The sequence below is a fragment of the Babylonia areolata genome, chromosome 19 (assembly GCF_041734735.1).
Source record: "Babylonia areolata isolate BAREFJ2019XMU chromosome 19, ASM4173473v1, whole genome shotgun sequence".
In the NCBI taxonomy this organism is placed as follows: Eukaryota; Metazoa; Mollusca; class Gastropoda; order Neogastropoda; family Buccinidae; genus Babylonia; species Babylonia areolata.
This window is the reverse complement of record NC_134894.1, coordinates 63,565,031-63,577,382: the sequence shown is the minus strand read 5'-3', so window position 1 is coordinate 63,577,382 and position 12,352 is coordinate 63,565,031. Positions and strand designations below refer to the sequence as shown.

Below are 12,352 nucleotides of genomic sequence, written 5' to 3'. Positions count from 1 at the left end.
TCCTTTCCCCCTGCACTGTTCCATGAAGGATGGTTTTGGAGAGCCCGTCGGATCTTGTCATGGCAATACTGTCTCATTTCCCTTTATCTATCTTTCTTTCTTTTCTTTTTTTCCGGCCGCAGTGGTCAGGTCTTGATACCCACCAACATGCATGTCAGTGAGAGTTCGTGCTTGGGAGGTGGGGGTGGGGAGGAATGTGGAAGGGATGCGTGGGGGGGAGAGAGGGGGGTACCACGGACGTTGGGGGTATGTGTGTGTGTGGAGGAGGGAAGGGAGGAGAGCGGAAGGGTGGGGGAGGGCCCCCCCCCCCCCCGGGGATGTGGGGGCGGGGGAGGGGGGGGGGGGGTTACGTGTGTGTGTATGTCAGTGTATGAGCTAGCGTGCGTGCGAATGTGTGTGTGTGTGTGTGTGTTTGTGTATGTGTGTGTGTATGTGTGTGTGTGTGTGTGTGTGTTTGTGTATGTGTGTGTGTATGTTTGTGTGTGTGTGTGTGTGTGTGTTTGTGTGTGTGTGTGTGTGTGTGTGTGTGTGTGTGTTTGTGTATGTGTGTGTGTATGTTGTGTGTGTGTGTGTGTGTGTGTGTGTGTGTTAGAAGGAAAGAACACTTCTTTTCAAAATGATTCAAGGAAAGTGAACCACACCCCTTTTTTCAGGTTTTTTAAATTTTTTATTTATTTATTTTTAAAGATGGATCATTCTCTCGTTTTAGACAAGGTGCACGACAAACAAACGTCTAAAAGAGAAGAAGTAGAAAGATTTGCCAGCTGCACGTGGGATGCAGTTGAAAACCGGACTATTCACATGTTGAACCCCGAACAAACGTTCTTTCCTCAGCGTGTTTCCCGGTCCCCCAGTAGGACTTCGACGGGAACTCTTCGACTGACGATGGCGGATCTTGAAGCGGTGAATCGGTAATTCACGGTCTGTAAACCTTGCGCCATTCCGATCACTGTGGACAAGGCTTGTGTCTTGGGTTTGAGGTTTCTTTTATTGCGGGGAGGAGTCCACATGTCAATGCTGACTTCCGCGGCCACCTTCGTGGATCTTGCGCTGGTGAGCGCATCACGAAATCGCCGCGATTGAGCAATGCCAAAAAGGCGATCGACGTTGAGAAACTGAGCAGCACGCATGAGCTGTGCTCCATTTACAACCAAACTCTGTACAACGAAGTGCACAATAAGAAAACACAATTTGAAGGAAAAGGGCAAAGAAAGAAGCCTGCTGTTTCGCACGTTCTGCCTCTCTCGATCGCCTTTGTTGCTCGCAATATTTGGGAGTAATTAAAAAAAAAAAAAATTTTTTTTAACTGCAACAGTACAGATCACGTGACGCGCCTGTATACGTCACGTGAGCACGGAGACAGCGGTGTAATCTAACAAGTCTGATGAGAGACCCAGCTGTCCACCATAGCCAGAGACGGTCCTTAAGGACTGTCCCATATCTCTGTGAGGACGGCCGCATCGATATCTCTGCTTGGACTTTACACAGAGATGACTCATACCGGGCAGTGGCCTTACTTCGCTAACAGAAATAGGAGGGCTCAAGTTATATGAGGACCATGGCTTCACCGCAGTGAAGCACATGCCTTCTCTTCGAGTTTCCCTTCTATTCTGCGCGCTTGCACTACACAAACCGCTCATCTATTTTTAGATCAGTGCCGGACACAACCCCACACACTCACATCAACCCCCTTCCCCACTCCCCCGGCCCCCCATTCCCCCACCCTGGTCAAGTAACTACACACACACACACTCACATCAACCCCCTTCCCCCCTCCCCCCCCATTCCCCGACCCTGGTCAAGTTACTCAGTACACACACACACAACACTACACAACTCCACACATATCAACCCTCTTCCCCACCGCCCCCCCCTGGTCAAGCTACACACACACACACACACAACACTGATACAGTCACATGTTTGAATACCATCCAGTACAAAATTGACTCAGTCGTACATTTCACATTTCATGTAGACCCTACGAATGTCTCACAGTACACACCACGTTATCACTCACAGGAGGAAGGTGGCAGAATGGTTAAGACGCTCAGCTGCCAATACAGAGAGTCCGTGAGGGTGTGGGTTCGAATCCCGCTCTCGCCCTTTCTCCTAAGTTTGACTGGAAAATCAAACTGAGCGTCTAGTCTTTCGGATGAGACGATAAACCGAGGTCCCGTGTGCAGCACGCACTTGGCGCACTGAAAAAGAACCCATGGCAACGAGAGTGTTGTCCTCTGGCGAAATTACGTAAAATGAAATCCACTTTCATAGGTACACAAATATGTAAGCATGCACTCAAGGCCTGACTAAGCGCGTTGGGTTATGCTGCTGGTCAGGCATCTGCTCAACAGATGTGGTGTAGCGTGTATGGATTTGTCCGAACGCAGTGACGCCTCCTTGAGAAACTGAAACTGAAACTATCACTCACTCATCTCACACGTCGAACTCAGTTTGGATGGTTTTGCCCTTTGTTGTTGTTCTTGTTCTCTGTTGTTGTTTTTTTTCTTTTTTTTCTCAAGGCCTGACTAAGCGCGTTGGGTTACGCTGCTGGTCAGGCATCAGCTTGGCAGATGTGGTGTAGCGTATCATGTATGGATTTGTCCGAACGCAGTGACGCCTCCTTGAGCTACTGAAACTGAAAAACTGTTGCTGTTGTTGTTGTGTGTGTGTTTTGGACTTTTATTTGCCGTGAAGGCAGGGAGCTGCCGGCACATGATAACATAATTATTCCTAAAAGACATCAACAACAAGAGAGGCAAGGCCTTCAAGACTCACTTGTGATACACTTTAAAAAAAAATCCAAGCTTTTTATGTATTGAGTATAATTTCAAAATGTAATGTTTAAGATGAGAAAGATCAGCTCCCCTAGCATTAATTACAGAGTATTTTCCCTTTTTTACTATCCGCACCAAAACGTTTGCAAAATAAATCAAACTTCCATTCTTAGCAAAAAAAAGTTACTGTTTGAACAAAAAATGATAATAATGACTGCTTTTGTTGTTGGGTCAGAATATCAGATCAAAGTGCCAAGCTTAGAGAATACAAAAAATATAAATATAACAGTAAATGCAGTTTGCATATAATTAGGCTTCATTTAAAAAAAAAATTGTGCCCATCCCAGAGGTGCAATATTGTTTTAAACAAGATGACTGGAAAGAACTGAATTTTTCCTATTTTTATGCCCAATTTGGTGTCAGCTGACAAAGTATTTGCAGAGAAAATGTCAATGTTAAAGTTTACCACGGACACACAGACACACACACACACACACACACACACACACACACACACACAGACAACCGAACACCGGGTTAAAACATAGACTCACTTTGTTTACACAAGTGAGTCAAAAATAATGTTTAGATGTCAACCTTGGGCAACCCATGCATACAATAAATAATCACGGTAGACAACAACAACAGTAACCTTTGAAAGGTAACATGTGCTGTACAAAATCACAGTTAAGGGATAGATATAAGATAGGCATAACATAGCACAGTAAAAGTAGACATAAGACATAATATAATCACAGCCATACATGTGCAATACAAAATCACAGTTAAAGGATAGACATAACATAGGCATAACACAGCACAATAAAAGTAGACATAAGACATAATATAACGACAACATGCAGTTCAACAGTATTTTGATTTGAGATGTCACATTCCATACACAAACACTCTGGCATACATTTTTTAGCCACATATCCATGACTGAAAAGTTTACATATATTCGCGGATCTCCCATATTACAGCCACGTGCAGAACAGCGCTCTGCGCAAGGTGTTGCGGAATATTTAATGTCGTCGGGTATAATATTATACTCTTGCCGGCGACACATAAATCATGTGTTGAGCCGCGCGGTACAATTTGTCGCAAGTCTTCAGAGCAAACTATTAAACCTAGAGATGATGATAGTGATTATTATAATGATGAAAATCTTGACCATCATCATCAGAAAGACGGATCAAGAGGAGGATCAGACTGTGTGTGTGTGGAGGGGTGGGGTGTCAATACTACCCATCGAGATCGTATTTACAGGTTTATAGGTCAGTGATACTACCTCCCCCCCCCCCCCCCCCCCCCCCCCCCCCGTGTCGATACTCCACCGTGTGTGTGTGTGTGTGTGTGTGTGTGTGTGTGCTGACCCCCACCTTCACCACCCACACTCTGTCCCCCTTCCTTCCGCATCCCTTCACCCCCCCCCCCCCCCCTTGCCCCCTCCCCCACCATTTCTTATCTCCTGCCCGTCTTCGTCGAAAGTCTAGCGTTTGTATTGTGGTCGCGCCAACTGAACACTGTCCCCCCTCCCCCTCTTCTCACTCCCCCTCCCCTTCCCACTCAGTTCAGTGGCAGGTTCTCTGCCGGCCTGTGATGTGTGTACTGTCCAAGGCGATGACATAACCAGGTTGCCGCCGGGCGCGGCCGGCATGGTCAAGTGCGACAGGCCCAAGTTAGGCTAAGGTGGGAACTGACGATACTGGTGGGCCGGTCTGTCTTTTAAGTCTCCCCTTCACACACACCGCCGGGCCGGTCCGTGACTACAGTCTTGGGAGAATCCATGCTTCCGTGATCTTTGATCGAGCCGACTAACACTCCGAATAGTCTCAGTTTCAAGGAGGCCAGCTGTGACAAGAAACCGGCTTTGAAATGAGCGAATCAGATCAAACTGTTGAACTTGATTGGACCAATCAGGTTGAATCAGTGAAACTGTCGCGTGACTTCGCGTGACTATGAGAAGCCAAGACAGGTTACTGAGTTTGGTTCAACCATTTGGGGAGGGAACGACTGTTGTAAGGAGGAGAGAGCGTGAGCAAGTGCAACATCAGTCGATCCAATACAGTACCCGCCTCTCTGTTCCCCTCTCTTCTTTCTCACCCTTTTTACATGTTGAATGACAGATTTTCCTGTATTGTTTATCAGTTTATGTGTATTACACCACAAAATTAATGATTTTCTCTTGTTGAGATAACTCTCTCCTTTATGTTGACATACTAGACTGTTTTGTGAAAATCTTTGCAGATGATACAAAGATCTATGAGGAAGTAGATTCTGATGTTGGTAGATTGAAATTACAAGTTAGTATTGATAATTTAGTACACTGGACTGATAGATGGCAAATTAAATTTAATAGCAATAAATGTAAAGTTTTACACGTAGGCAGAAATAATCCACATTATACTTACTTGTATACTTGTATATTGCGGTGTTGAAGGCCTAACCGGCCTGTTCACCGATCCAGAAATATCTCCCACTTGTTATGCAGCATGCGTGGCATATTAATGGTGACAGGCTGGGTCGTACAGTGTAGGCAGGCTCTTCCAATGCGTGTCCAGTCTGTTTTTAAAGGCGTTTACTGATGGGGCGGTCACCACACTATCAGGGAGGCCATTCCATACAGTGACGACTCTCTGGGAAAAATACCCAGCACGCAAGCTCAGCCTGCAATGACCCTTGGCCAGCTTGAGGGTGTTTCCCCGGATGTCCCTGCCTTGAAAGAGGTGCAGCACGGGTCGATCTGTGTCGTATATTCCGTGTACGTACTTGTACACATCTATCATGTCAACTCTTGTTCGGCGATGTTCCAGGCTAGGCAGTCTCAGACTAGCGAGACGCTCTGGGTAGGACAGCTGCTTCAGGGAGCCTATCAGGCGGGTTGCTCGCCTCTGTACATCCTCTATGTCAGTGCGTAGGGTCTTATGTCTTGGCTGCCAAACTGAATGACCATATTCAATGACTGGTCTCACCAGGGACTTATAGAGCGAGACAAAGGTTTCTGGCGTGAGATGGTCGAAAGACCTTCTTATGACCCCTAGGACTTTGTTGGCTTTTGCTGTTGCATGTGCCACATGTAAGTATTATAAGTATAATATAAGTATTATATGAATGGTAAGGAATTGCAGGTGACTTCATCGGAGAGAGATCTTGGAGTCATTGTTGACTCTGGTCTCTCTTTTGATGTTCATGTTAATGAAACCATTAAAAAAGCCAATAGATTGACCGGAATGTTAGTTGGAAATATACAGTGTAAAAGTAAAGACATAATGGTGCCATTATTTAAGTCATTAGTCAGGCCAGTCTTAGAATATGGGAATGTTGTTTGGAATACGGGTTTAGTGAAACATATAGACAGTATTGAAAATGTTCAACGAAGATTTACTAAAAGAATCATCGGCTTTGCTGATATGGACTATGAAAGTAGGTTGCAAGCACTTAAGTTACCTAGTTTAGAATATAGAAGACTGTGTGGTGATACAGATGTATAAAATGACACATGGATTATATGACAGCAGAACTATAAACTCTTTGTTTACATTGAATGAGAACAGTGCCACTAGAGGCCATTCCTACAAACTATTAAAAGTTTCAGTTAAAACTTCCAGATTTGCACATTTCTTTACTAACAGAGTAACAAATGTTTGGAACAATTTGTCACAAGACGTTGTTTCCGCAGGAACAGTGAATACATTTAAAAATTATCTTGATATTCATTTAAAAAAATTTAAATACAAAACTCATTTACATATTTATTGATTTTTCAAGCATTGCGCACTCAATGTTGAAAAATGCATCAGACATATGTGGGGACTCTCTTTTTCTTCCCCACTTCAAGCGGGCAAAAGGCCTTGTCAGGCCTGCACGCCTTGATATTGATGTGATATGATGATTATGAATACGACTATGCCTTTTACACTGAGTGAGCAACCTTCACTCCTGCTGTGAGTTTGAAACCTGAATAAGAAATGAAAGTAGAGCAGCAGACCTTGACCTTGAGTGGTGGTCTGGTCTTGGTGCTTGTCTGTTCACATGAGACGATAAACCGAGGTCCATTGTGCACCCGGCAACGCACGTTAAAGAACCCACTGACGAGAAAAAGGTAAACGCATGTAAACCGAAGAACTGACACATAGCAATTAAAAAGTTGTCCTGGCAAAATTCCTTTGAAAAATTCACTTTAAAAGCACCGGGATAACTGATACACTTGCGGACATGGAAAGAAAGAAAGAAAGAAAAACAGTTCTGCTGCAGTGTAGCGACACGCTGTCTGCGGGGAGAGCAGTCCAAATCTCACATTAAAGAACTGTTGTGACAGAGACTGAGTAATACAATGCAATACAATGCAGTACAATATAATACAATCTACCGTTGTGACAGACTGAGTAATACAATACAATACAATGCAGTACAATATAATACAATGTACTGTTGTGACAGACTTAGTAATACAATACAATACTATGCAGTACAATATAATACAATCTACTGTTGTGACAGAGACTGAGTAATACAATACAATACAATACAGTACAATATAATACAATCTACTGTTGTGACAGACTCAGTAATACAATACAATACAATGCACTACAATATAATACAATCTACTGTTGTGACAGTTTCAGTTTCAGTTTCAGTAGCTCAAGGAGGCGTCATTGCGTTCGGACAAATCCATATACGCTACACCACGTCTGCCAAGCAGATGCCTGACCAGCAGCGTAACCAAATACTCTTAGTCAGGCCTTGAGGAAAAAGAAAAAGAAAAAAGAAAGGTGAATAAATAATAGACAAGCTTACACAAATAAATAAATAAATAATAACTATAATGTAAAAAAAAGAAAAAAAGGTAGTTGTAATAATAATAAATACATTGTTGTGACAGAGACTGAGTAATACAATACAATACAATGCAGTACAATATAATACAATTTACTGATGTGACAGAGACCGAGTAATACAATACAATACAATGCACTACAATATAATACAATCTACTGTTGTGACAGACTGAGCAATACAATACAATACAATGCACTACAATATAATACAATCTACTGTTGTGACAGACTGAGCAATACAATACAATACAATGCACTACAATATAATACAATCTACTGTTGTGACAGAGACTGAGTAATACAATACAATGCAGTACAATATAATACAATCTACTGTTGTGACAGAGACCGACTAATACAATACAATACAATGCACTACAATATAATGCAATCTACTGTTGTGACAGAGACTGAGTAATACAATACAATACAATGCACTACAATATAATACAATCTATTTATGATCCATTGTTATCATTATGATTATTATTTATATCCCACGCTAAATCGACGTCTACTGCGCCAGGGTTCGTGAGTCACATTTGCAAATACCGCTTCATTTCCAAATAAAAATATGTATTTCATACCGTTCTTTTCACATCAAGACATGATATTCAATTTTGCCATCATCTGCCCTCCATACTTTCCCAGCTTATTGTCTGGACATAGCGCCGATAATGTTCATTGAAACCGAAACGGGTTAACACATATTTAGATGTAGCCGTGTACCGAGTGGTTATTCAAGGGTACGGTACAAAAGACTTAACTAAATATGATGATTGAATGTATTAAAGGTTAGAAAAGAAGAATTCCCACGCACAGGCCAGGAACATATAGAGGCCAGTCACACATTGGTTTTTCTGTTGGCTTATTTACAATAGTTATAAACTAAAGGAGAAGAAATAAAGAATAATAGAAGACAAGAACTAAGAGAAGAAGACAATGAGAAGACAGTGCCTGGAATGACACAAACAAATGTCATAAGCACAACATATCGGCACAAGTGAATAATAAAGCACATGTATACATATTACATGGATAGATTACCACTTGGTATTGCATATGGGTGAAGACCGGACACTGACATCAAATGACATTCCTAATACATTTAAATAGTGCAGTTAAAGTGATTGAAGTGATGCGGACTTGGTGAAAGTACACTGACAGTATAGATTAGGTAAAGCTTATACTGTGTCAAAGTGACTCAAATGAATCAGTTTATCATGTGCGCTATACTGGAGTAAGCTGTATAGGAGAGAGCATGACAACTAAATTTCAATTAACAGACTGTACACAAGTGTCAGGAGAGTTCTGTGCATGTGTGTGTGTGTGTGTGTGTGTATGTGTGTGTGTGTGTGTGTGTGAGGGGGAAGTGGGGGTGCAGGGAGGAGGTGGGGTAGAGGATGAGGTATGTGAGTGTATGCATGCCTACACTGTGGGAGCAACAGGATATTGGAACGTATATATTATGTATATATGTGTGTGGGGTTGGGGGTGGGAGATATGGGCGTGTGTGTGCGTGCTTGTACAAGTAAGCATTCATCTGTGTGTGTGTGTGTGTGTGTGTGTGTGTGCGCGCGCGCACATGTTTGTGTGTGTGGGTGTGTGTGTGTGTGTGCCATGGAAGCTGCGATACATAGACTAGAAATGAGTGTGTGGAGGAGGGGGGTAGAAGAGGTGCAGGGTAATGTGTGTGTGTGTGTGTGTGTGTGTGTGTGTGTTTTGGAGCTCATGTACGTTTATATGTATTTGACTGTGCTTTCATATCTGTGAAACTGCGTGTTTGGTGCATATCTGTTATGCATGTGTGGGTGTATGTGTGAATGTGTGGCTTCATATTTTACATTTATTTGCTTATTTATCATCATTGTTGTCTTATTTATTTAATTATTTATTTATTATTATTTAAAAAAAATTTTTTTCATTACTACTACCTTTTTTATATCATAATTATTATTTATTTATTTATTTATTTATGTAAGCTTATCCATATATATATAATTTTTTTTTTTTTAATTTTTATATTTTTTCTCAAGGCCTGACTAAGCGCGTTGGGTTACACTGCTGGTCAGGCATCTGCTTGGCAGATGTGGTGTAGCGTATATGGATTTGTCCGAACGCAGTGACGCCTCCTTGAGCTACTGAAACTGAAACTAACAGACTGATACATATCAGGTGGTTTTAACCAATAACTGATATTAATCAAACACTATCTTGTAATCATAACAGCAGAATACTGCACACATCTTAAGAGTACTGAGAATCAGTGAAACACTGTAACCTTCATCAGTGATAGCAAATGAGAAAGAACGCATCATATGCACCCCCTAGAATATTCTTCAACAAACTATCAGTGTCCAGAAACGTCACTGACTGTGACGTTAGGAAGACTCAAATCAGTGGAACACTGCTCCAAGCATATGATGACATGGCGATTTTCTAGATCAATCATAGCCGAGCTGTGCCAATTTATGCAAGTTAAGCGGACCGCAAAGGCCGTCACGTGTGCTGGCGAGCAGATCGTCACTGATCACGGAAAATCTGATGACAACTGTGTTTGTTTAAAGGTGTTCAGTGACAGATTTCTAAATGATTCCTGAACCGATTTACGTCAGATAAGCTGCAAAAGAAAGAGCTCAACACCTACTTTATAATGAGTATAAAATGAAGTGTTGGTTATTTAAGATGAATTTATAATCTTAATTTAAGTCACCTGAACAGGGTCAGTTTTAACGAGCTCGTCGCTGAAAATTACAAATTGCGTTAAATCAGTTTAACGTAGGCGAACATAAATGGAATATATTTAAAGATGGAATTACACCGATTCTGCAGTATATAATACTTGTAGTTTACTGATCTGACAAAAGAGTTATTAATTAATTACGGTGGAACAGAAACACAACTTGAAGTTCCTTCTCAGCCAATGACGTACCGACATTGGGCGCACAAAATGATGAAAGCGGAGTGACGTCACACATTCTGTGCGCGGGTTAGGAGGGAAAACTGTCGTCTGCTAATACAGCTTGTGCGTGAGGCAAGCTAATACAGCTTGTGCGTGAGGCAAGTATTGGAGCAAGCATAGCGCTTGGTCACATAGATATTTATATTCTACACGTTAATAAGCGGAGCATGGAGTATATCCAAGTTGTTCATTGCGTAAAATATCAACAAAATTGTACGAACTAAATGATCCCGTGCTGCCTTAGTAAATTCACCTTTGCAGTCGGTATAATACTGATTTCATTCTTTATGATATGTCATGAATGGTAGGAAACTGGAAAACATTCATAAAAGCGAATTTGCGTCTTCTACCACTTTAGTATAAAATACATGAAATTGAAAATGTTTGTTTCCTTTTGACCCGAAAGAGCTCTGTTCCTACCATACTGTTCAGATTCAGTGACCTGCTCACAGATCAGCATCAGCGCGGCAGCAGTCAGTCACATGTACTGTGCCGCGCTGAACGCTTTCCTCTGGCGACCCCTTATACCGCACTTGCGAAACCTTCGCCTGTGCTTGCCTTGTGACTCTTTGTAAAGCGCTCTCGCACAGGCAGAAGTAATAAAAATATTCGATTCTGGACATTAAAAATCAAAATCTACCTATGTTCCCGCCCCCCTATAGTGGCCAACTTTATATCAGTGTGATCAGTATGATTTATTCTATTTTATCGTAAAAAGAACGGTTTTGTTGCAGACATTTTGACCTAACGCAAATTTTAATCCAAATTTCCTGGCCTATATACATCGTCCAGTTTATCACAGGAGTGTGACCGGCAAAAGGCGGAAAGAGAGAGAGACAGAGACAGAGAGATAATATACTCACGTACACGGCAAAAACGCGTGTGCACACGCATATAGATACACTTGGGCTAAATATTATACAACGCATAGATGGGAAAACAGAGAGCAAAGGCATCTAAAAACGTCTAAAAATATCTTGATAACATCGACAAATTCTTTTAAAAATTGGAAAAAATTGCCTTTAAAATTTTAGAAATTTCGATAGATCCTTCTGTTCTGGATCTGGATAAATATCACCCGGACCCCTTATTAAAACGAAACAATAATAGTATCGGAAAGAACACTTTTACATACATCTACATCTTTTGATACTTTCAGTTTGTCATATGATTGTCTTGGCTGCTTTTCAAAGCGGAATACTCTTTTGTGTCAGATGTTAGAAAAAGCAGCTGTGGGCTGTTTCCGTTTTGTAAAGTTCATGACAACATCGTTACTTTTACCTGCTGTCGTTCGTCAGCAGAAAATAATTGTCAGGTAACACGTTTCCCTTTTGTCTGGCGGTTGTTATCATGCCCTCCATAGCTAGCCAGTCGATAAATTGGGGATCTGATATAGATGCCTCAAGGAATGAGGATAGATAAAAACAACTGTGTGTGTTAACAAGGGCATGATCTGTAACGAAGATTCTCTGAATCACGCGATTACACGATGACTATGACAGTGATTATGCAGAACTTTCGGTTTACAGCTGGTGCTGAAATGGAAGTGACGAGAAAGGATGATCCGTAATACCTATATCCACATTCCTTCTTCTGTTTAGTTAACATTTCTCCAAACCTGTCATTTAGATTCAAGAGTTAACTACTGTGGTTAGGTCGATATTACTATAATTGAAAACAAAATGAGCTAAACGCAAAAAATGCATATAAGCACAACAATAAATAGCTGTATACCCATACATGTACCTGCGTTCTGACACATGTACATA

General features: G+C 41.6%; 1 protein-coding gene across 1 annotated transcript in view; it reads left to right on the top strand.

Moving 5' to 3' along the window:
* Nucleotides 1-11,828: 11,828 nt before the first annotated feature.
* The window catches only part of LOC143293933 (insulin-degrading enzyme-like), a 45,995-nt gene continuing 45,471 nt past the window's right edge, over nt 11,829-12,352 (top strand). Inside the window, exon 1 of the mRNA XM_076605322.1 lies at nt 11,829-11,898. Coding sequence (XP_076461437.1) covers nt 11,843-11,898 — 56 coding nt within the window. The 5' untranslated portion in view covers nt 11,829-11,842. The remainder of the gene's footprint in view (nt 11,899-12,352) is intronic.